The 25,416-nt window shown below is 54.6% G+C and overlaps 1 protein-coding gene across 1 annotated transcript in view; it reads right to left on the reverse strand.

The window, feature by feature from the left end:
- Positions 1-2,539: 2,539 nt before the first annotated feature.
- PRIMA1 (proline rich membrane anchor 1) overlaps positions 2,540-25,416 on the reverse strand; it is a 61,468-nt gene continuing 38,591 nt past the window's right edge. Inside the window, 2 exon segments of the mRNA XM_089908157.1 lie at positions 2,540-2,848; positions 16,051-16,180. Of these exon segments, the coding sequence (XP_089764283.1) occupies positions 2,746-2,848; positions 16,051-16,180 (233 nt within the window). The 3' untranslated portion in view covers positions 2,540-2,745.

Below are 25,416 nucleotides of genomic sequence, written 5' to 3' on the forward strand. Positions count from 1 at the left end.
ATCTCTTTAAATATATATATATAACTATATATAATATATATGTCTATATTTTTACAGCTATTAGTCTTTCTTCTAAAACTGGCTTTAGAAGCTTCTAAGGAACACCTGAAAACTCTGGGAGATCTATATGCCACTCTAAAGTTGGGCTCAACTAGGAGACGGCTGAAAAATATCTATTTGAGAAAATGCAGAGAAGGAATGTGCATTTCGTTCTCGAAAGTTCAGACTAGTCTGAGGATTGGTCCGTGTTTAGGGGCTGCAGATACAGTCCTTAAATTAAAGTTCGAAGCTCAAACACCAGGCTGGGGTAGTTTTATTGTTGCTCCTGTTGCTTAAGCTGAAAATCCGGTGGGGCTCTCCCCCTGCACCCGTGAGAGCTATCTTCCAAATGGCCGGTTCAGGGTTTGTTCTCAAGTGAATTCTCTTTTAAAAACTGGGCCCTTCTCTTAGTTTTCACTAACTGGTGAGAGGAGATTTGACAAACCCAATTTGGGGGAATTTACGCACAAACGTTAGCTTTTCATGGAGCCCTGGCTGTGTGTCTCCAGGGAAGGGGATACTGGCCCCAGAGTGATGGATGGATGGTCCACCGGGGTTCCTCGTGGGGAGACTCGCCGGGGCTGGAGGATTAGGCTAATTGCAAAATCCGGGCCTCCTAAATTTAAGCTCAGGTTGGGGAAGGTGGACCAGTAGGTTTGTGCAAAAGCCGGGCTGTGACCTGCCCCCCTCGGGGTCCCCCCGAGACTGGCTGTCCAGCACTCCACGATCCCTTAGCTCGGATCCTTCCCTCTGGCTGAAGGTGCTCTCCTATCACTTCTGAACCCAGGATGGATGTGCTTAGGGCTGGGGTCCTGCCTGGGTCTCTATTCAGGGATCAGGGGGGACTCAGCAGGAGGCTGCAGGCAGTGGGGGAAGTGCGCTGGGATGGGGTGTGCCCCGCTGAGGACCCACAGCCTCTGGCCCGCTTGTCACCCGGATCTGCATCCTTGGGAACTGGAGGGCATGAACCATGAGTACTGTCACGTGCTCACCAGGGATGCAGGCCACAGGTGGCCCTGTGCTAAGGTGCACAGGGAGAGCAAAATCCAATCCACACCCACACTCAGGCCTCAATGCACGGGGAAAATGGAAAAGCAGGAAAAATCCTTTCTGGGAGAGTCTGCCCTGGACCTGTCCTCAGCCTGTACCCGCTGACCTGGGAGCAGGACCTGGGTCAGGGTCACAGTGCACTCACCTTTTCCCCTGCGCTCGGCCCACAGACAACTCCGTGGGCACCAGGGCTCCTGGACAATGGATGTTTCAAGGTTCAGCCCAAATGGGGACTGGTTTTCAGTCTATCAGTCTCCCCTGGATGGGAAAGTCTCACCTGTGGCCCAAACACCCCCCAGAGAACGACACTGATGGCTTAGGAGGCGGTCAGGGTCCCCAGGCTAAGTCCCTACATAGCCAGCCAGTGGAGCCGCTGGCTGGGTCGGGTCCCTTCTCAGCAGGTGTGTGGGCAGTGAGGGAACCGCGGGGCGTGTTCTCCCAGCGCATGGGCTGTGCAGAACCACAAGGCTGCTGTCTCCAAGGGCCTAGCAATGTGCCCACGGGGCAGGTGGCCGACTGCCAAAGAGGCTGGCAGATGGGGGTCACCGGGCCAGTAGATGGGGGTCACCAGGCCTGGAGGGTCCCTCTCCTCACATCTCCTTTTCTTCCCTTCATCTACCAACCACTCTGGAGGGTTCAGCGCTTTTAGAACATAAAAGATATTCAAAGCAAGCCACAGGAAGAACACTGCCTCCTTCTGGGTGACGGGAGGCCTGGGGACTCTCAGGGAAGGGTCTGGGTACCAGGCCTCAGGGGAGCATCAGGGGCCCCAGCGCCAGGCAGGGTGGGCCCAGCCCAGAGGGCCAGCGGTGGGTTTGGCACAAGCGGTGGCCTCTGCCGGGGGAAAGGCAGGGCCTGGCTCACGTGGAAGCGTTGGTTCCTCTGAGGGTCAGGTGGGGGAATGAATCTGAGGACAGACGTAGTGGCCCCTGCCCTTCCCGGGCCCCGGGCCTGAGGTTCAGTGAGTCGTTTTTCCCTGGACGGCCAGACTCCACCCCGGGGTGTGAATGGGCCCCTCTGCTGGGTCTGGAGGGGACTCTGCAGGCTGGGCTCACGGCCCTCCGTGGCAGGGGTCAGCAGACAGGGGCCCCAGGCGTCGGTGGGGACGGGAGGGAGAAGGCAGGCCCTGAAGACTGAGACAGCTGCAGATGGGGCGGCGGACAGATGTGTGGGAAGCACCTTTGAACGGGGACGTCTCACGGATGCACCCATGGCTTCTGTTGGGAGCAGCTTGGTCAAGGAAGAAGCAGGTGGGCTTCCTGGGGAGGAGGAGAGGTTTCCTTTTGGCTAAAGGGGGATGCCTCCCCGCCCCAGCAGACAGACTCCCTGCCTTCTCAGAGCGTGTGCTTTAGACAGCAGCCCGGAGACAGTCAACGGATCAAACACAAGACAAGGAAGAGACGGGGCCGCGGGTGGCAGCACTGCCCCGGGTGCTGCACGCAGGTGAGCCTGGCTCAGCATGGTGTCCGCTGCCCCTGCCCACGGACTGACCAGGGGGTGAGGCTGGGCAGAGTATGGTTTCTCCTTCGGGAGGCTCGAGGCCTTCAAAGCAATGAAGTCCCGACAAGCCCAGTGTCAGCTCGTGTCCACTTGCTTTCCTGTGTCCACTAGTGCCGCCGAGGTGCCCCTCTGGCCAGCGGCCCAGGGCCTGCAGACTCACACCACGGCGCTGTTCACGTCCACCCCTTTGTTGCTGTGCGAGGAGGTCATGGGATACTCAGCAACACCGGTGCCGTTTTCCTCTTTTCTCAGGGGTTTCCTGGGGGCCGGTGCAGCAGCGGGAAGGCAAGGGAGGGGGAGGCAGGGGTATCCATTAGTTATCGATGCCTGGCGAGGGGTATCTCACCCTCCTAGTTTTCCCGCCAGGCTCTGTTCCAGGTCAGCATCCTTGGGGTGCTAATCTTCATGAGACTCAATCAGAAGCGGGATGTGGTCTTAAACTAGGGTGACAATATAATGTCATGCAAACGTAGCTGACAGTGAAAGAGGGGAGCCGTGAATAATGAAGCAGGGACAATAGGCAGGATTTGGAACTGTTCTGGACAAACCAGAATGTATGCTCAGCCTAGTATGATATCAGGCTTTGGTTGGTCTCTTTGATTATGAGCCGACAGACATGACGATGAATATTTGGGGTGCAGACGGTTAAGAGGGGAGAGGTGCTAGTAGTTGGACTTTAAAATCTGATCTCTGTGTGATCAAAGGCAGGTGGAAAATGTGATGAAGTGGATGGTGGCAATGGTGGTAATGGTGGTGGAGGCGGTGCTGGTGATGACAGGGATGGCGGCACTGACGGTAAAGGTGGTAGTGATGGTGGGTGGAAGCGGTGGTAATGGTAATTGGGGCGGAGGTCCTGGCGGAGCTGATGGCGGTGATGAGAGCGTCGGTCACGGTGGTGGTGATGATGGCGACGATGACAGTGGTAATAGTAATGGTGGTGCGGTTGAAGGTAGTGGTAATAACGATGACGGTAGAGATGGTAACGGTGGTGGTGGTGGTGATGGTGAATGTCCAGACTAAACTAGTGCACCCCAGTGGTTCTCAAGCACTTCACATCGAGCCGTTTGAAACTCACTCCAGAGGCCCTTTAACCCCAGGAGCCATTTGTCTTACAAACGCAGGGCATCGGGAAGGCTGGGAGGATGGCTTTGAGAAGGCTCGTGCCCACTCCACTGAGACTCTGAATTCACAGCACTGCTTTCTGGCCTGGCTCAAATCCCACTTCCTCTCTTGCATGGCTCAGGAGGGCTTTGGCCCCCAGCCCCAGGCCTGAGTGGCCACAGCCTCCCAACAGGTCCATGCCATACATGCTGCGTAGCCCGACCCCATGCCACAATCCTGCTGTCTCTTGGGTGGATCTGAGGCCCATGAGGCAGCAGCTCAGACACCTCCTGTATCTCCAATAACGCTGGGGCTGCGCCTGAACTGGCTTTGTGTGTTGTCTAAGTTGAACGCTTGCGGTCATGGTTGAAAGCCTAGGGACTGATTGCATCTGCCTTCTCAAATGTCCTCAGAGCCTCCCCAAACCCATCAGGAGAAGGCCTGGTAGGTGGAGACAGTTTGATGCCTATGGGATAAGGGCCTGGGTGATTAGTTTAGGGGAGGGAGGGTCTGTGAGCGGCTTATCAGTAGTTTCATGGGGTGGGACTACCAGGCCTGTTCAGAGGCGACATGGTTATCAGCCACACATTTTCTTGTCCCCTCTCACAACGGTCCCCTGAAGAAGATAGGCCTGAAGTTATGAGATTCATTTCATGGGGCAGCTGAGGCTTAGGGAGAGCTGTGACTTGCCCAAGGACCTCCCAGCTAGTTTGTGGTGGGACCTGGAACACCACCCACCACCATGTCCTGGTCCAGACATCTTTCTGCTGAATCAGCATCCTCCTGCTACTGATGATAAAGCAGGCATCCCCCCCTGCCCCCCACCAAGAGGGCTCTGTGGTCCAATCACCTTAGGAAGGCCCTCCTCCGTCCTCCTCTTGGAGATTCCCCAGAGTTCTCCAGAGTCCTCCCAGAAGCCTGTCGCATTTTGCTTTAACCCAGCACATGCTATGTTCTAGGGTCTGAACACCCCATTTATGTAGATGCTCACAGACACTTTCTGGAATTCAGAAAGGGCTCAGACAAGTTGCCTTGTTTGTGATGGGCTCCTGGAAATGATGGACTCTGAGTTGACCTCTCCCCCTGCGCCTTTCTCCCTCTGTCTCCTTTACCTTTCCTCCTGTCCCACCCACCCCTTCCCAGGGGCCTCAAGCAGCTCTGACCTTGCTGGGTGGGCTTGATTTCTGACTCAGGGAGTTTTACCTAGCCTGGAAAACTGGGTGTGGGGATGCATATTCTTACAGTGAGATCCTTTGTTGCCCCTAACATGAGGCCGCCGATGGACTTAAGTGAGATTCCTAAATTTATCATTAATATAGAGGGATTTCATCAGGATCAGGGTTCCAGAAAATAGAGGCAAAAATCTCTGGGCCCAAAGATTTTTCTGTTTTTCTCCCTAATAAATATTCACTCTTGGGCTAGGTCTGAAAACTCAGCTGCAATGGGTCCAGGGCAGGGGAGATGAGGCTTAAGGGCCTTCAAGGGTGGATAATGAGGGACTTCCCTGGTGGTCCAGTGGTTAAGACTCTGTGCTTCCACTGCAGGGGGCAGGGGTTTGATCCCTGGATGGGGAATTAAGATCCCATATGCTTCGTGGCACAGCCAAAAAAATGAAAAAAAGCGGGGTGGATAATGAAGAGATGAAGGGGTCCTGGAACTCACAGGGAAATGGACTAAGCCTGGAGGGCACAGAGTTCCTGCCCTTTTTTTTTTTTTTTTTGCAGTACTTGGGCCTCTCACTGCCATGGCTTCTCCCGTTGCGGAGCACAGGCTCCGGACGCGCAGGCCAAGCAGCCATGGCTCATGGGCCCAGCCGCTCCGTGGCATGTGGAATCCTCCTGAACTGGGGCACGAACCCGTGTCCCCTGCATCGGCAGGCGGACTCTCAACCACTGCGCCACCAGGGAAGCCCTTCCTGCCCTTTTCAGGGAGTAGGTAGGAACTGAGCAGGATTCCTTCTGTCAGGAGGAGAGGAGAGATTGCTAACGCAGGCTGCTGGCTGGGAGACCCCTTTGCATTCCCGGGGCCTTGGGGGCCACGGTGGCTCAGAGGGCGTGGCTGGAGGGACACTGGAGGCAGGTTCAGGAGAGAGCTCCAGGGCCTTCTCAGTGACTCAGCCAGCTTCCCAGACAGGAAAGGGGGTCTCGGCAGGGTCCACCCAGCAAAGAAGGCAACATTTGGCTGGCGCAACACTGCCTCAGGAGCAGTCCCAAAGCCTGGGTGCGCTGAGGGGAGAAGTGGCTGCCCCAAGGGCTTTTCTGAGAAGTGAACTTGGTCTGCTCCCCTCCCCACTGAAGCTGAGCCCCCATCCACTCTGCTCCCTGGGCAGCCCAGTCCTGAAGCCCTTCCGGGGTTCACTGGAGCCCGGTGGAAGCCGGAGTTTTACCTACGGCAGGACAAGGCTCTGCCTTGAACCCCATCTCCGTCCTCTCTCTAAGCACGGCTCTTCAGGGTGACGCTGCAGAAGTGCTGGGAGGAAGAATCAGGCTCAGTAAACCCAGCTCCACCACTTTCTAGCTGTGTGACCTTGGGCAAGCCACTTAACCTCTCTAGGCCTCAGTTTCCTGGTCTATAAAATGGGCACAATAATGGTGTCCATTTCATAGGCCCGTTGGGAGGATTAAATACGTTAATGCGTGTCAAGCCCCTAGATGAGCATCTGGCATACAGTAAGCGCTCCATAAGTGTGTGTTAGCTCTCAGTACTACGGTTGGAAAGGGGTCAGCGGGGAGCAGCCAGTGGTCTCCAGTCCGCACAGACTTCCCACCTAGTGTGCACCCTGCAGGGCTCCTGAAGTGCTAGGGAGGCTTATGCGGACCCAGCCGGGCCCCCTCCGTGAGCCAGCCGGGGAGGTCCCGCTAAACCAAGAAGACCTTTCCACCCGGTCTGTGTGGGAAGAGATGGGCGCAAACGGCTGCCTACATGGCCTGGTTCCTAAAACCAAGAGAAAGGGAAGTGAGCGCTTCCTTGGCTCTGTGCCCGACTCCCAGCTGTCGGAGGGTGAGGTCTCCCACCTTGAGACCCCACGCCCACCCCACCCCGGCCTGGTGCACAGGGGGCCCCCCGTTCTCTGCTTGGAGGGCGGCGCCGATGCCTCACTGCCTGCAGAACAGCGGCTGGTCCAGCCTGGGCAGGGCGGAGCCCTCTCGGTCAACGCTGGCAAGGCTGCCACAGGCCCCACCCGCAGCCCCTGCTCTGTGGGGTAACTGGAAGTGAAGAACAGCTCTGAGGGCTTGAGAGGGAGGCTGCCGGCTTCTTGCCTCACGCACCCCACGGAGGGTCATTCTCAGCGAAGTGAGGTTAGAGGTCTCAGACCCCCTCTTCCAAAGGCATTCATCCTCCCCACAGCCCACTCCCGACACACACACACATATCTACGCACACATGCACCCACACATACCACACTGCACGTACATCACACACACCCCCATATGCACACACAATACACAAACCCACACATACATGCACACATATACACTCATACATGCCCGCCACACCCATACATACATACCACACACACACACGCACACGTATATCACACACACGCTCATACACACACACTACACACACACAATACACAAACCCACACATACATGCACACATACACACTCATACATGCCCCACATACATACACACACTACACACACATATACACATACATGCACATATATATCACACACACATGCTCACACACACACACACACACACACACACACACACAGGGTTCTACCATGAGACGCCTCTGTAGACTGCAGATTTCTCCAAACCTCGTCAAGAAGCCAAAGAAAAGCCTTTCTGGGCCACAGAGGGCGTACCTGACCATGAGAAGCAGCAGCCCCATTTCCCGCCCCGCATCCTCTGCCACCGCCAGGGGAAGGCGAGCCAGGCATGTGGCTGAGGAACCTCTCACTCCAGTCGCGTCCCCTGTGCTCACCGTCCCCCCACCAACCACCAGGGCTGCCTTGTTCGGCCACATCTGCTGAGCAAGTCGAAGGATGGCATCGGGAGGCTCTGAGACTCATGTCCTCCTCGGGACCTGGCTGGCAGGACAAGGCATCTGGATCTTATTCTGAGTGCAGCGGGAGCCATCAGAGGACTCCTTGTATTGGGGATTCCTGTCTATCCCCTCACCCTGCCCCATAACCTTGACCCAGCATGTCTGGAGAGACGAGTTCAGGGAGGATGGAGCTTCTTGGTGACAAAAGAAGGCCTAACAAGCAGGGACCCGTCTGAGTCTCCCATCCGCTGGTGCACCCCACAGGGCTCCTGACCCAAGGATCCCGGGCAGACAGAGCAGCTGGTCCCTACAGCCCGCCTCCTACCGCCAGGATGGGATTTCATCACCCGCCACAGCCTGTGGACCCCTATGGGGAGGGGGAGAAGCACAAATAAGCCCAAGTAAGTATCTCAGCCCAGGGCAGGTCAGGACACCCTGCGCCCCAGCCCCTTCTGGGCCCAGTCTCTTCTTGGAGGGAGAAGTGTGGTGATGGTAAAAATAATGAGAGATCCTGTGGCACCTGGGACTCAGAAGAAAGCTGTGTGTTGATCCCACCACTGGGACAGCCGAGAGGATGGCAGCGTGGCTCAGGGGAAGGAGTGCTGGCCCAGGAGTTAGACGGTTGAGTCTTGGTCCTGCCGCAAAGCACTGGAATCAGCTCTCTGAATCCAGCCCAGGTCCCAAAGGAAGTCAGACGGTTTCTGAGCACAGCCATGCATCTGTGCTCAACACCGATGCCAGAAGGGTCCCTCCTTGGAGCATACTACTTTTCACTTAATTCACGGTACAGCCAGACATGATAGTCTCAAATTCCAGCCAGAGAGGTTGGATTTGGGGGCCTGGGGGGAGTGGCACTGCTATAGAAGTGGCAGAGGGAAAGGCTGGGTCTCAAGCACCCAATCACTGCATTAGGCCCCCACCTGTCCCAAGAGGTGTTGGTGCAAAAGATAAGCCCAGTCTCAAGACTCCAGGGATGCAAGATGGATTCGAGGTGAATTTCTTGCTCCTGGAAGTTCATGGCAAGTTGAGGCTGGATGAAGAGGTTCCACTCCTATTCCAAATCCTGGACCCAGCCCACCTGGTCTTCCTCTGGCCCCTGCTCTGACCCTGACTAGGCAGCTCAGCAGAGGCCAGGGAAGAGAGGGCTGGGCTGCTGGGCGTGTCCTCTGGGGCGGAAGGGGAGGCAGCAGATGGCAGGGCCTGCCTCCTCTGAGGCAGTCTCAGCCTGAGAGTGTGTCATGTGCGCGTGGCAGGGAGGCCAGGCCTCTCCGGGCGTGACAGGGGGCTGCTGAGTCAGTGTGCGAGCACTGGATCATGGGTACCAGGAAGGGGCCTGGCGGGAGGGGGCAGACATGGCAGACGGTCAGGAAGCTGATGAAGGGGTGAGGCCAGGCATTAAAACCATGCACACATTATTCGCTCTAAGAGCAGATTCTACTTCACTCACCCAGAGGGAGAGGAACAAAATGACTAAGTTTACTGAAATTCTACACAGAGTTTGTCATTTTTAAAGGCAGACTCTGGCAAGTCTGTACAAACAAGCCTCCATTCGCACCACAGGAAGTCATGGAAGAGTACCACGTGCCAGGCGTGTGCCAGGCGCTGTGGAGGAGAGAGAGGAGATGAGTGAGACAGGACGACCACTCCCCCGTCTAATGTGCCTGTTGTGTGCGTGTGCGTGCGTGTGCACAGTCACTCACGCACTCATGCACATGCAAACACCAACATTAACCGACCTAGAGCAGAAAGCAGAAATGTAAATCCAGGGAGAGCTACAACTCTAGCTTGGAGGGGAAGAAAGATCTACCCAAGCCCAGGGTGCCATGTCCGAGGAGGTGTGTTTGAGCTGGGTCTTGAGTGAGCAGTAAGGACTCAGCTGGAAGCCAGGAGGGCAGCTCCCTGCATCCTCAAAGAATGTGAGACGAGGGCTGGACACCTCTGTGACCTGAGCCACGTCTCGTCCCCATCCAGGTCTCAGCTTCCTCCTACGACCACGGAGGTTTATTGTGGCTCAGACATCACAGGAATCTCCTTTGCCCTCCTCCATGGCATTCCAGCTGCCTGGGAACCAGCTCTTCTTGACTTGCCACACACTCGGTAAGAGCTAACCCTCTTCTGGGCCATCCCAAAGCTCCAAAAAGCACGTCAATTCTAAAAAGAAAACTAACTTCACTAAACTGACTTGCTATCGAGTCTATGATTCAGGAAAGATCTTGGACAAATTCCACGATGGAGTCAAGCTAAAGAAATAAAGACCTGGAGTGGGAGAAGGAGAGGGAGAGAGCTGAGTGCAGCAAGTTCCCAGAGGGGAGCTTGGAAGGCTGCTGGAGAATGCAACAGCTGTGCATCAAGCCCAGAGAGCTACCATCCACCTGGAGAGGAGGACGGATTCTCCAGGACAAACATGGAACTGACAGATTGATCACCTGATGTATTTGACCATATTGGGAAGAGGCATTGCTCACTCCAGGGAAGGAAACAAATCATAGTGCACTCAGCTGGGATCAATATTTACATTATCACTTACTAAGGGAGACACTGGCTAGTCATTGAACCTCTCACAGGAGACACCTATAGGAAGTGGATGGGAAGTGGGGAAGTGCTTTGTATGTCTGTGGGTAGTGTTAGGGTCCTGAACCTTGTGTCTGCTATAGTGAAAAGTCAATTGATAATGTTTCAGATTGAAAGAAAAGGTAAATAGAGTATCCACATCACTTAGAATATGCAGGGAAATACCAGAAGGAACAAGGAACACTCAAAGGTGGTTGCCTCGGGCTTCCCTGGTGGCGCAGTGGTTGAGAATCTGCCTGCCAATGCAGGGGACACGGGTTCGAGCCCTGGTCTGGGAAGATCCCACATGCCACGGAGCAACTAGGCCCGTGAGCCACAACTACTGAGCCTGCGCGTGTGGAGCCTGTGCCCCGCAACAAGAGAGGCCACGACAGTGAAAGGCCCGCGCACCGCAATGAAGAGAAGCCCCCGCTTGCCGCAACTAGAGAAAGCCCTCGCACAGAAACGAAGACCCAACACAGCCAAAAAAAAAAAAAAAAAAAAAAATGTTTGCCTCTTATGAATGAGATTTGGGGTGAAAGAGGGACAATCAGGGGGCTGCTGGTTTTCTTAATAGGCTGTGACTCATTTGACATTTTTAACTATGCGCATGTGTTGCTTTAATAAAAATAAAAATTAAATTAAAAAGTGATAATGAACGTTCAAAGCCCTAACCATACTTTCTAATCATAAAGCTGCCTCAAGAGGCACACATGGCACTCCTGACACTTGGGGTAGGGGAAGCACCTCTCCCACCCACTTCTCTTCCTCTCCCTCATTACCCCGAGGCTCTCTTTTTTCCTCTTCATAGCACTCAGCCTTTTAAAGCATTTCATTTATTAATTTGCCAGTGTGTGTATGTTTGATCTGCTTCCCCCAGAAGGAGGGGGCGGGCAGGGACCCAGTCTTGTTTATCACTACATCCCTGACATCTAGTCTAGGTCCCAGCGCACAGTAGGTGCTCGATAAATATGTGTGGCCCAGCACTGGCTCACTGAGCAGCCTATGCCGGTCAGTGGGTTCTAAGGCCCATCAAGGAGACTTGGGTGTTCAAAAGTGTCTGTTCTCCTGGAAGCAACTCAACCACGAAAAGCTGATGTGCACGGGAGCCCAGCAATGATGCGGGCGCCCAGGCACTCTCAGGCACACGTGTGCACACCGCAGCGTACTCCCAGGGAGCAGCATGCTTGCTTATTGTCTGCAATTAGCAGCCTGCAGGATCGGCCAAACTGTTCTGCAGCCTTTTATTGGTCTTTCAGCCAATACCCTGTAAATTAGAAGGAAATGGCTGTCAAGTGGCTTAATGGCAAATCGGTGGCAGAGGGTGAAAGGCCCGTGCCATGCACCAGCAAAGGAAGCAGGGTGTTCTTCCTGTGCCTTGGGAGTGGGGGTAGCTCAAGGGAGGGGCCTGGGAGGGGTGAGGCCATCTCTGCAACGCAGGCCTCTGCATGAAGGGTGTGGCTGGCTGGCAGAGAAGCTGCAAACCCACCTAGGAGAACGACCTCACTCTTGAGGGCCCACAGGCCTGTGGGGTGCCACCTGGCCCTCCTACCCAGGCACTGCGCACCCCGCACCTTGGAGCTTGATCTCCATGCCTCTTGCTGACTCTGGCTTGTCTGAGGTCCTTGTCCTGCCCTGGACCAAGAGGTTCTTCTGTTGTCCCTGCTCACAGAGCCTTGGTCTCCCCTGCAGGCAGTCCTCTCTCATTGTAATTCCTGGTCCTTGGGGGGCAATCTGATTAACACCCGCTTCTCCCCCTAGGGACGTGTGCAGTGAAGACAGGGGCTGTGCCTGAAGCACCCACCGCCAAAGCGCCCAGGCCAAGCACAGCCCTGGCCCCTGGCCCAGTATTTACACGTCTGGGCGGTGGAAGGACCTAGCGGCAGTGGTCCGCCTGCCATGCCAGGACAGAGAAACAAAGGCTCAGGGAACTGGACAGAGACTTGAGGGACCCTCACTTTGAAGATGAGGGCAGTGATACCCACTGAGCTGGGCTGGGGCTGGGAACAGAACGCGGGGGACTTGACTCCCAGTTCTGGGTTCTTTTAACAGCTCCAGGCTGTCCTGTTGTCTGATGACAGGTACATGCCAGGCCTGGGATGGGGAAGCGGCCTGGATGGAGCACGAGGTCCAGAACGCCCAAGGGCTCTGGGGCCTGACCATCCCGTGGTCACAGCAAGCTCAGAGCAAGGAGCCACTGAAATGCAGACCGCGTGGGCTCCCCACGGCTGGGAACCCTCCAGAATTTGGGTTATTGACAGGGGACTTGGGGGCCACTGCACGTGTTAGTCCCACTGACTAACACATGGGATGCCCATCTCCTTCCAAAAAACTTCTCAAGCCCCCAGGTCTAGATGAGGTGCCCCTTCCTCTGGGATCTCCCAACCTGGATGCCTTGAGCACCTTACCTCCCAGCACAGAGCCGGGACCTTGGGAACATTTGTTGAGTCACAGGATGAAGTTTGAGTCACTGAGTCTGTGTGTGGAAAGTGCTAAGTAGACCCCACCTCCCACCAAGGTCAATGCCCAGTGAGGGCACCATGGGGGTGCTCCTTCTGCATCTGCCCCCCCACCCCGTCTCTCTCATCCCTGCGGCCACAACCCACATGCCAAGCCGAGCTGGCATCTCCAGAATCATCTCCTTCCCATCCCAGCTGATCCTAGAACCATCCTCCCAGCAATCTGGCTCCAAAAGGCTGTGTTGTGGCCATTCACAAAGATCTCTTGGAAATCCTCCCCTAGGACTCCAGGCTGTGAAGAGTGTTTTTTTTAAGAAAGCAGGGTCTATCACTGAATTTTCCTTTTAATGGTTTTATAGCGACATGCAATGCTTTTGTTTCCTGAGAGAAAAGCCATGTTTCAGATGAATTATTAACCAAAAAGAATTGACTGTGAGCAAGAAATCTTCCATTTACTCGGGAGAGAAATGCACACAGACAGCTGCCTGCGACAGGCTATCTCTTACAGGGTCAACTGGGGGAGCCGGGAGGGGGCATTTGCTCTCCTACACCGGGCGTAACTTCTGCTGCTCCTCCCCCAACCCACGAGAGGTTGATCCACCTTCCCCAGGTCAAGCTTCCTTCCAGGAGGCTTCTGGGAGAACTGGCCTCTATTTCTGCCCCCACTGACCATGAGTAGCAGCCCCTCCTGTCACTGATTATCTGTCCTCCTGCGCCAGGGATGCCCTCTCTGGACTGTGAGGGTCTGAACGGCAGAGGGCTGGGTCTTCACCCAGAGGAGGTTGCTGATCTGGTCGCTAGGGCAGAAAAGGGACTGTGCTCCATTTACTACGTGGGCCCGGGAGGCTGACACCTATGCAGTATCTCCTGGGCTCCTCTGTTTCTTGGGTTTGGCCAATGGGAGGCACCTCCAGGAGACCTGGGAGCCTGGAGAAAGAAAGGGTGGGGAGTTTTCTCCCCCCACCTGCTGTGTTGGGGCTGCATCTCCCGCAGTTCCAACCACAGGTCCTGCTGCTTAGCCCTTCTTTCGAGTCTCCGGGCTCTCTAGGTTCCCCCTTGTATTATTTCCGTTGTCCTAGGGGTGCCAAGAGCTCCCACCGCTTTTAGTCCTGAAATGCTTCACGAATTCCACCGCTCGGTGGATCTGCCCACACCCCCTGGAGGAAGCCCCGCCCACACCCTAGGAGGAGGCCCCGCCCACACCCCTGGGAGGAAGCCCCGCCCACCCTCCGGGAAGGAGTCCCAGCCACACCATGGAAGGGATCCACTGAGCCGTCTGGGGTGAGTTCTCTGTCTTTCCAGGCGGCTGACAGACCCGGGAACCAAAAGCCCAGAGCCGGCGGAAGGAGACGGGAGGCCCCTCCTGTTGCTCCGAGGGCGGTGAGGGCGGGGCCTCCACACACCTTCTGTGAGGGCCGCCGCTCCGCCGAAACAAGGCCACCGCTGGCCGAAACGCCACGGTGCGGAGCTTCTTCTGATAGGTTCGCCCTGCCCTCCTGCCCTTGGAGCAGGTAGCCCATTTCTTCAGGAGAGTTTGGGGCAGAGAGAGAGAGGCAGAAGCGACGCTGTATCTTTTGGAAGTGCCTGAGCTTATTAAAAAGATGGTGCAGCCTGTCTCTGGGGGAAGGAGGGTCCTTGAGGGGACTACTGCCCCGTTCTCTGGCAGTGCCCCAGGTGGATCTCGCACACTGTTCCCCCAGAACCTTCAGTAGCTCCCTGTGTCTACTGAATCACGGGCCAACAGCTCCGCCTGGTGGGACAGACGCCTTCGCCGTCGGGCTCAGGGTTCCCTCCAGCCTCATCTGCCCCGTCACAGGGGCTTCCTGGTGCCTGGGATGCCTCCCCTGCTCTGCTTCTTAAAGTCGTCCTCCCGCTGCAGCAGGCTCTCAGCTCAAATGCTGTTTCATCCACATCAGAGTTCACATGACTTCTGCCTTTCCTGCCTGGTCACCAGGACACTCCCAGGCTGTTGGCCTGATGCAGCCCTGACCATATGCATGTTTTCAGACTTTTGATATTTTACTCTTTCTGCTTTTGAATTATTAAAGTGAAATCACACAGAACAACCGACTAAAAGGGTAAAGTTAAATAACTTTGGTCTTATGATTGCTCAGAATAGATCCTCTAACTTTGGGCCTTAGGGAATTTTTAAAAAACTTTCTTAAAAACATATTAACAATCCCTATGGCCCGTTGGCGTTTTGCAACATTATTGTTTGTCTTTTGATTTTATCTTCCCCAACATCCCCCAAGGCCAGGGAGGCCATTTTTTTGGAGGAGGCTAAGAACTGGAAATCAAAGGACATAGCCAGAGCTACTGTATTGTAAGTGCAGGGGGTGTCACACCGTGGCCTATTCTGCTGTACTTAGGGCCCTTGGACACACCTCAAACCTCCTCAGGCCCCAACAATAACCATATTGAGCTGCACACCCCAACTCAAGTGAGATGGTAGTTAACAGAAATGACGGAGAGTGTTATTGAAAGATAATTTGCTGTTTGGATCATTCATGATCCTGCTGGAACACTCCTATTCATCCTTCAAAACCCAGCTGAGGTGGCACATTCACGGAAAACCTTCTCTGAGGCATCACTACCTCTCCTCCCAAGAGAACCTCGCTCCCTCCTCTGTCAGCCTTCTTCCTCTGTCTTTGACTATGGAAACAGTGAAAGCTGGTGCAGTACTTGGTGAGCACGTACTGTATGCCAGGCACTGCAGAGTATACATATTATGCAGGCCATTCACAGAAGGCATCTCACCGTTCCCCAGGGTGAGACCGTTATTCTTGACTCCCATTTTACCAATAGGGAAACTGAGGGCCAGAGAGCTGATTTCCTCCTGGTCACACAGCTTGAACTGGAGTCTGAATTTAGATCGGACTCCGAAACCCAGTTCCCACTCCAAACCAGCATGGCACCCCCTCCAGCCGCTCCATCACCCACCCTGCAAGGATTATTTCCATGCTCCCAGGCCTGAAGAGAGCTCTTCACAGCAGGGCCTGCGACTTACGGATAGGGGAGCTTTATACTGCATCGAGCCTGACATATAATTGGCGCTCATCAAATTGCTCGCTGAACCCCCTAAAAGGACAGGGGCATAATATCTGAGATCAACTTTAAATACTTCAGCAAATAAAAAGATACAAAGAAAAGGAAAGAGAGTAAATATTAGCCAGATCTTGGTAACTGTTGAATCGGGGTGAAGGTAGATGGGTGTTCACTGTACATTCTTTCTGCTTCTTAAACGCTTAACAATTTTTATTATTAAAAAACCACCAAAAACAGAATGGGGGTGGGCAGAGGACCCCTGAGCCCAGCTGCGCTCCCCTCTGGGCTCAGAGCTGGGTGAGCACTCACCTCTTTATGGCTTTGTAGCAAATGATGACAAGCACAGTGAGAAACACCAGGGAGGCACAACAGACCGCGATGATGATCACCGGCCCCGACCACCAGCTTTCCTCAGTGGGACACGAGGTAGCATTGGGAGCTGAAAGAGACAGGAGCAGCCTGAGTGTCCCCTGGATGAGTGGGTCCCAGCCGGCATCAGAGCTGGACAGTTGTGGGTGACACCAAGGCTGGTCTCACCACCATCCATCACCCAGATGAAGGCTCTCCAACCTGTCCTGCTGTCCCCACCCCCGCCCAGCGGCAGGTGACATCATGGTTGGCCTCCAGCCAGGCAACGTGCTCCGAGCTGGGGTCAAGCACCGCACCCGGAGCCATCCATCCTCCCTTGGCATGAGCTAACTGACAGCAGGGTCGGGTTTAATTTCCCATGAAAAGTAACAGAACATCTCATTCTCTCAGTTGGGACATTAAATCTGCTTCCTCTGAAGGTGAGGGTGACAAGCAGGGCCCGCAGAGCACGATGGGCAGGGGAGAGAAAGGGAAGCCTGTCAACATCCGTTTCGTAAGCTAATTTTTTGCAAGAGGCAAATCTTCTCCCTTCTTGGGTTTGGTCCATGTGGTGGGTTTCCGCAGCTGTCTCAGCCTGCACAGGGTGGCCACAATTTGGAAAGCATATGACATGGGTGCTGCAGGGCACCCTTGTCATTACTCAGTCCGTGGGGTCCTTGGGGTGAACCTGTCCTCCCCCTTGGCATGAGCTGCGTGGGTGGACCCACACACAGGTGTAGATGAGGCTTGCAACAGAGCCGGTTTACTCGGCTCTGAGAAAAGCAGAGACATCACACAGCCTTATCCCAGAGGCTCTGGAAGACCTAGACCCAACTGGAAAGAATTGCCTGGAATTGCAAAAGGAATGGAAGTGAGGGAAAGAGAGAGAGAAAAAGGGAGAGGGAGGGAGGGAAAGAGACAGGGGGCTGGTAAGGGAGGACAGATGGACAGACAGACATACAGACATTACTAGTTTGGGGCAGTTCTTCAAGACGTGAATATATGCAAAAGAATCAAAACTATGCCCCAGACTTAATAATAGGCACCTCGAGGGCTTCCCTGGTGGCGCAGTGGTTGAGAGTCCGCCTGCCGATGCAGGGGACACAGGTTCGTGCCCCAGTCCAGGAGGATCCCACATGCTGCGGAGCGGCTGGGCCCGTGAGCCATGGCCGCTGAGCCTGCGCGTCCGGAGCCTGTGCTCCGCAGCGGGAGAGGCCACGGCAGTGAGAGGCCCGCGTGCCGCAAAAAAAAAAAAAAAAAAAAAAAATAATAATAATAGGTACCTCGAAGGGTACAACAGTGACAGATTTCCCAAAGGAAAATGACAGGGAACAGTAACAGGGAATAGTGACAGGTTTCCCAAAGGATACCATGGGTGGCTTCATTATTAAATTACTATTATTGATGATGTTGTTATTGTTATAATCATCAAGGTGTAATTTACATATAGTGAAATGCAGCCATCTTAAGCGTACCATCTGATCAGCTTTGACAAATGCGTCCACCAGTGTAAGCCACACCTCTTATCATGACATAGAATATTTCCATCACCCCAGAAAGCTTCCCTGTGGCTCCTTCTAATCAATCCCTACCCTCTTGGCAACCAGCAAAACCCTGTTTTGCTTTCTAAAGTCACAGATTAGATTTGCTTGTTCTTGAAATTCACATAAATGGAATCATGCCGTGCCGTGTGTTTTTTTGTTTGCTTCCTTTGTATAGCAGTGGTTTTGTGATTCACCCACATCGCTGCATATTTCAGTAATTGCTTCCTTTTATAGCTGAGATGTATTCCATTGTATGGATATACCGCAATTTGTTTATCCTGTTCACCTGCTGATGGACACCTAGGCTGTTCCCAGGTTTTGACTTTTGTGAACAAAGCTCCTATAAACATTTGCGCACATGGTATAGACATACTCTCTTGATATAGACATGTGTTCCTGTTTCTCTCGGATAAACAGCTAGGAATGGGATCACTGGATCCTGTGGCTTGTGTATGATTAACTTTGTAAGGAATTGCCGTGCTGTTTTCCCCAAGTGCTTGTACTCTTGTATACTCCTGTTGGGAACAAGGAAAGATGGAGAGAAGGGAGTGGTTACAGGTTACCAAACTGTTATCAAATTGTGGCATTGTTGCGTCTGGATTAGGAGATCCAGGAAGCCTTTATGTGCTTCCCAGGGAACAGGTGCTAAAGCCCCATTAACAGGTGCAAGGTCCCCAGAGGTGGAGCTCAGATCCTCACAGAGACCAAGCAGATTCAGAAATGCATCCTAAGAAATGACTGGAACAAGGATGTCACTGAGCCACATGGCTGCTCTCAGCCCGGTGAAAGCGGGACTTTAGAAACTCCAACACTGAAAAGATAGAGAATATAGAATTCAAAAGGGGAATAAACTCTAGAATAAGGGAGAGGCAATCCAAAAGGATTCTCATTTTTCCCCATGATGAACTTCTTCAGTGCTTTTTCTGTGAAATATCAAACACAAAATCCTTCCCCCTCATTGTTCGTCTTTGGGGTGCCTCTGGCTTCGCTGAGTCTCCCCAGGGTGACTGGGCACAGATATTCCCCACAACAGTGGTCATTGCTGGAGAATCAGAAGAGCAACCAGATACACGGGGTCCCAGCCCCAAATGGTTTGCATTTTCACTGCCAAGGGAAGCAATTTTGTTTTCTGTCGATTCTACCACCCAGGCTATGACCCCTCTGGGCAAGTGTCCAGGGCCAAGCCTGCAGCCCATGGGAACCCTCACACCAGTGGCCCACAATTTACCCAACACTCCCATGGCCAGGGCATTCATCTACCAGTGTGTGGTCTCAGTCAGGGGCAGCATCCCTCCTGGGGGCATTTGGAAATCCGGGGGTGGGGGCTGTCTTTGGTCGCCTAGCAGCTATGGATATTAACAACAGTGACCCGGATATTCCCACACAAGGTAGACTTGTCCCTCCAGAATGCCACCAGGGCCCCTGTTGAGAAATTCCATCAACTTGAAACAGAAGAAAGGGTTGATTCTAAACTTCGTTTGGAATTAGACGCTAAATTTCAGAGTGCGTCTTGTGATGTTCTTTTCTTTACATTCGCTGTTAATGAGGTGGGAATTTCCTTCTTGCTGACTTTTTTCAAACACAGTTGATAATGAAAGCAGGGAGGTTTGTTCTAGAGGGTCCTTCTGCAGAGGGTCCCCCTCTAATATTCAGCTCACCACTTGCATGTGAGGAAACCACCCCAAGCAAAAATACTACCAGATAATGAAAAGAGGGAGGTGTTTTGTGAAACAGTCCAAGGCATAAATCTTGGATTTTGCCAAGAAAACAGCTATTGTGTTCAAAGAATGCATCCTTATTTATCCTTGCTTGACTCATTCCTTTTACATTAGAAAAGATCAGGAGATGTTGGAGTCTGAGGAAGCCTAGGAGGTGTCATTTCAGAAAAGAGAATAAATTCTGAGGCTCGGGATCAAGCAGCTTTCCCAGGGGCCAGGATTAGGACCCCAGGATCTTTAGGCTGCAGGCCAGGTCTGCCCCTGCCTGAACTTCCTTCTCACTGGGCGTGGCCAGTACTACTTTCCAGATGTGATAAGACCGCTTACCCTGTGGGCAGACGGATGGCTCATATTCGAGAAGACAGAATCATGAAGGTTCTCACTCACTCGTTCATTTGTTCATTCATCCACCACACATTTACTAATCACCCTCTGTGCCTGGCACCGTGCTAGGAGCGGGGAGTACAGAGGTGAATTAGATGTAAACTGTGCCCTTCCCGGGTCTAATGCCAGCTGACCAAGACCTGATCACCTTGCTCAAGGAGGCAGCAGGCTCCAAGAGGAGAGGAGACACAGGAGGTGCTGATGTGCAAGGTGAAGGTCACTTGTGGCCGAGGAGAGGAAGCCACTTGGCGCCGAGGTTCAAGGGGAGGGTGATGCCTTGTGAGAGGCAGGTGGTCAGATGGAGGAGGGTGCTGAGGCCACCAGAGCGTGAAGCCCCTGACACGAGGCTGCCGCGGAGCTGACTTCTCTGTCACTCCCCCTCGCTCCCCGCCAAGATTCTGCAAACACGACAGACAGGCAGGAGCTGTCATGATATCTCAGGGGTCACGACACCCTCCCTCCTGGGACTCAATGAGGCTTTGTCTGCTGTATTCATTAAACACCCCTGATGCCTGTAAAGATAATGAGACTGGCAACCAGAGAGCGATTTAGGACAACACGGACTCAGTTTTGCTTTTTCGCAGTAGCTGCCGTCTTTTCAGTCAAGAAACGCAGCGTTAAAAGCTTATATTTGGGACTTCAGCTTCCGGCCAAGGTGGAGTAACAAGGCCCAGAGTTGGCACCACTACCCATCCCCTCCCAACATCTAAAAGATGTACCAAATATACAAAACAATGGTCTCAAAACAATGGACATCAAGGCAACAAAAGGCAGTGAGAGACAAGAAACAAAGGAGGTGGGAGTTCCCTGGAGGCCTAGTGATCGGGATTCCGGGCTTTCATTGCTGTGGCCTGGGTTCAATCCCTGGTGGGGGGAACTGAGATTCCACAAGCTGTGCAGCGCAGTCAAAACAAAAACAAAAACAGAGAAGGTGAGCGGTCCGGCTGCCCCAGCTTACTGCCTGGAGACAGTTTCTAAATATCAGTCCTGGAAGGGAGATGCCGCCCAGGTCCAGCCCACTGAGAACATCGAGGAAATGGGGCAGAGAGGAAGCAAGACAGATGAGGCCCCTCCCCCAGGGCACCTGCAGAAAAGCAGAGGGAGCCAACAGCACCCACAAATAAATAATTACAGATTATGGCAAGTGCTAGAAAAGAAATGGAGAAGAGGCTGAGCTGCCCCCACAAGTGTCTGGAAAAGAAGCAGTTGGGGGCAGGGGGGTCGCTTTGGATGTCCCCATCTGAACGGTATCACGGGGGCTAAGCAGACCAAGGAGATTCCTGCTGGGGTGTGTGGACCTGCCTGAGGTCCGGTGTCACAGAGGAACTGCGTGAGGTCAGCTGCTCTCTGGGACAAGCGCCTTTCCTGTATTCCTCACTGGGGTATTTGTGTCTATCAAATGGGACGACAGAGACAGTGTTCTTGAGGGTACCAGGAGTACCTCCCTCCCTTGCGCGGCACCAACTCTGAGGCCGCTATTAGTCCCCCTTCTGCAGTGGGGACACACAGGCAGGGGCCTGCCAGGATTGGAACCAGGTGTGCCTTGTGACAACACTCATGGCCAACTCAGTGCATACTTACCTTGGACCTGGGGCCTGCCACTTCCATCTCTTCTTCAGAGCCCGCTGTGCACTGGAGATGTTTGATTGACAGGAGGGGAACTGAGTGGGGCATGAATGAATCAAAGGAACAGTGAGTTGGGTGGAAACAACCTTAGTTTTGCAAGATATTTTTCAAGGATTGCTAGAAGGGAGTGAGAGCCATGTTCTTTGTTTTAACCTGACGTTTCCATTGTGAGATGGAGGCTGTGATTTATCCCTGGCTCGGCCTCTGGACCCGCATGTGGCCACCTGCGGAGGCCAGCGCCACGCTCATGTGGCTCAGTGTTTCTTGAGCGCAGCCTGATTGCCAGGCCCTGCTGGTGACACCACGCGCATGCAGTAGCCTCTAGGGCATCCTTAGACGTCTCTAACTTTCACAGTCTGGTGACTCATGCCCAGACTACCCGAGTGGCTTCCCGACTGATGCCCAGGAGCTGGCCTTGGTCACGGCCAGGTGAGGAGGTGTGACCTGCACAGAAAGCTGCTTCCTGCCCCTCGCAGCTCAGCTCCCAGCCCGCTGGGCGGATCACAGCCACTGAGCGTGGGCTGCAGTGTCAAGGGTCCCCTGAGCTGCAGAGACTGGTCTCCTTTGAGGGGCTGATGTCTGTAAACATGCTTCCCAAACCACAGCAGACACGCTCAGCCTTTGCTGTGGAAACTGAGGTCAGAAGCTGGCCCGGGCCTCACGACACGGCCAGGGACTCGTTACCCTTGGGTATCAGGTGCTGCCCTGGGCTTTGGGAGCAGATGCGAAGGGGGCCACACAGCCCCGATAGGGACGGTCTCGGGGCACAGTTGGCCCTCAGAGTGGGTGGGCTCCGTTTCACCTCCACACCCTGCCGCCCACGTGGAGGGTCTTGAGGACTCTGTCCAGCATGTCTAGGAATCGTGCACACACTGCAAGTTGATGGAGTGTCTGAAGAGCCTTTAAGAGGATGGTTACTCTCGTCTTGCCTCTGCCTGCTCGCCTAAAACCCCTGTTGGTTTTATGTGGCTCACGAGGACAGCAAGGGGTCCAGGAACTTTGCTAGTACATTTGTGTGGTGGCAACACCCGGCCCCCAGACCCTTCAGACAAAGGAGGACACGAGGCCGGGAGGAGGGGAGGGACAGACCTGGGCTTCCCGTCCCCCAGCCCTGCTTTATGTGCTGCCGCCAAGGACCGTGAAGGACCTGGATTCTCAGAAGTTCCTTCACGGGCTGACGGCCCTTTCCCTTCACTGCCTCGGGGTCCCCAGCCCCACCTCTGTTGGGCTGCTTGACACAGACCCCAAATCCAACGGCGACGGCCCCTCCCTCTCACGCCCCACACAGAGCCCATTGTCTGCAGGACACAAGGAACCAACTCAGGCCGCTGCTCTCCATTCACCGGCACAGGCCTCCACTGGGAGGTCTGTGCCAGGGGCGTCCACCCCCCTGCCTGGGCCAGCTTGCGGGGAGGCGCTCACTCGTTTCCTACCGGCACGTTGCCAGCGTGTGTGGCCGGACTTTAAACCACAGATACAAGCTCAGACCTTGATGCTTTACACAACGCCCTGCAATCAGCCCCCGTTTCTGGAGAGAAAGGAGAAGGCTCGTTTGAGTTGCTCCGATGAAAGCAGTGAGCATCGGCACCTCAGCGCGGGGGCTCCTTCCACTCCTTCTCGGCCACTGGGAATCTGGCTTTGGGTGCAGCACAGAGACTCCCCTTTTCCATAAGTCTTCCGCATTCCTCCCCCAGACCCGAGGTTCCCACAGCAGGAAGCCCCAGGCTGCCTAGTAAGAGCAGGCAGAAGGCGTGAATTCCCTGCTCCTGGGGGGGCCTCAGCAGTTTGCCTTTTCCAGAACCCAGGGCCCGTCCCTCTCCACCCTGCAGGTTGGACACTGCAGCCTGAATGGGGGTCCCTGGCCTCCAGGGCGGCCAGGGAGGGGCAGTGTTCCGGGGAATAAGTGCTGTGACGGCGCGGAGGGCCACCTGTCTTGCCCACTACGCCTCCCGCAGTCCTGTCGCTGGTCTCCACTGACTTCCACACCCAGCCCGGGAGCCCCCTTCCTGTTCCTGCCAGCCGGGCTCTGGGGGCTGTTGCAGCCGAGCATTGCCTGGCTTTCGTCTGCTGTAGATGGACTTCGTTGGTCTACGGAAGCGCGGGAGGCCTTGGCCAGCCTCTGGTGAGGGGCTCTGCCAGGAGACAGACCTCAGTTGGCCACCAGGACTCCAGAGGGGCTGGAGCCACAAGGGCCAGCCAGGCTGGACATCTCACTGGGCTTCACAGGGAGGGCTGCCCAGGGCCCCTGGACCTCCCCTCACTGTGCTACCAGTGGCCCCCGCAAACATCTTCTCCACCTCGGCTTCTTTTCCGCCACTGCTACATGTGTGCAGCCTCTCTCAAATCCCCACCTTCTGTGCTGGAAGCATCCATCAGTGAGTTGCCCCCTTCCTGTCCTGCCCTCGTTCCAGGCTCAGACCCCAGCCTGGGGGTCAGCACGCCCTCTGCTCCACAGCTAGGCCACCAGTGGCCGGTGTGGCTGAGCGCTCCGACCTCCTCTCCACCTGCCTCTCCCTGACTCCTGGGGAACCCTGTCTGGTTATCACTGTCACCAGGCCCCTCCTCCCTGGGGTACCTCCCCCAGTTCAGCACAGTGGCTCTTCAAAGGACCTGGAAGGATCTGGGGTTAAATTCCAGATTCCAACCCTGGAAAAATCATTTAATCTTTTAGATTTAATCTCAATTTAAATTCCACTATAAATTGGGAGGAAACAACAGCACCTCCTCCACCGGGCTGGTGCAAGGATTAAATGAGATATGAGATCAGAGAGCTCACAGCAGACACCCCTTAGCTGCCCCCGCATCCTTCCCCTTCTGCCTCGCAGAACCCCAGTTCTCCTCCTGTGTCCCTGATCCCCTCTACAGGGCCCAGGCTTTGGGGAGGCGGGACCAGCCCAGGAGGTGGGTTTTCAGTGGTCTCAGCCAGGCCTGGTTGTTCCAGCCCTCTGCCCCTAATTGGATCAGAGGTGGGCATGTCATGCAGTTCTGGCCAATGACACGAGGGGAACAGTCTGCTGGGCGCTTCCAGACCTGTCTCCTTGCTGTTAGAGGCATGAAAACAGGCAGGCTTCTTTCCCTGTGGACACTGCCATGCCCTTCTTTACCACCAAATAGAGCAGCTTTGGGGGCGCTGAGGGTACTGGTGTGGAGGGTGGGTGGATTGCAATGCGAAGTAGGGTGGCCTCCAGGGGCGACTTTTGAGCAAAGACTGGGATTTGGTAAGGGGGTTCATCATGCAGGTACCTGAGGGAAGAGCCAAAGCAATGGCCTTGAGGTCACTGCAGGCCTGGCATGTTGGCATGACGTGGGCAAGGGGAGGACGGGAGGAGATGAGGTGGCTCAGGGTCTGGAGGCCATGAGAGAGGTGTGGGCCTTTACACTGAGAAATAAGTTGCCATTGAGGGGTCTGGAGAGAGGGGTGGTGAGATGTGACTTACACATTGGCTCAGTGTGTGGCAGGGGGTGTGGCAGGGGATGTGTGCCAGTGTGGGAAGCTGGGAGGATACCGCGATAGCCCAGGAGAGAGCTGACGGTGGCTCAGATGGGGGTCAGCAGTGGAGGTGGTGGGCAAAGATAGATTCTGAATATGTTTGGAAGGTAGGGTTCACGAAAGCTTGGATGTGGGTGTGAGAGACAGAGAAGAGGTGAGGATGACTTGAAGGATTTGGGGCTGAGCAAGCAGAAGGATGGAGCTGCCATCAAGGGACGGGGAAAGCTGGGGCAGGACAGGTTTGCTGGGTGTGGAGGTCGGGAGTAAAGTCTGAAATTCCCATCACACACCCAAGGGAGATGGCAACCCAGCAGCGGGATCTAGATTCTGAGTTCAGCAGCAAGGGCTCTGCTGGAGGCATAAATTTGGGAGCTGTCAGCACCCAGTCCTGAGAGGGGATGAGATCGTCAAGTGAGGAAGCGTGAGCAGAGTGGAGAGGAGGGTCCAGGCCTGAGCCCTGGGGAGTTCCACGGGAAGAGGCCAAGGAACAGAGAAGGAGGCAGCAAAGGAGGCTGGGAGGAGAGGCCAGCAGGGACAGGGGCCAAGGAGATGTGGGGTCCTGTGG

The sequence above is a fragment of the Delphinapterus leucas genome, chromosome 2 (assembly GCF_059928025.1).
Source record: "Delphinapterus leucas isolate spDelLeu-1000000601 "Yukka" chromosome 2, BTC_Dleu_Yukka2, whole genome shotgun sequence".
Taxonomy (NCBI): Eukaryota; Metazoa; Chordata; class Mammalia; order Artiodactyla; family Monodontidae; genus Delphinapterus; species Delphinapterus leucas.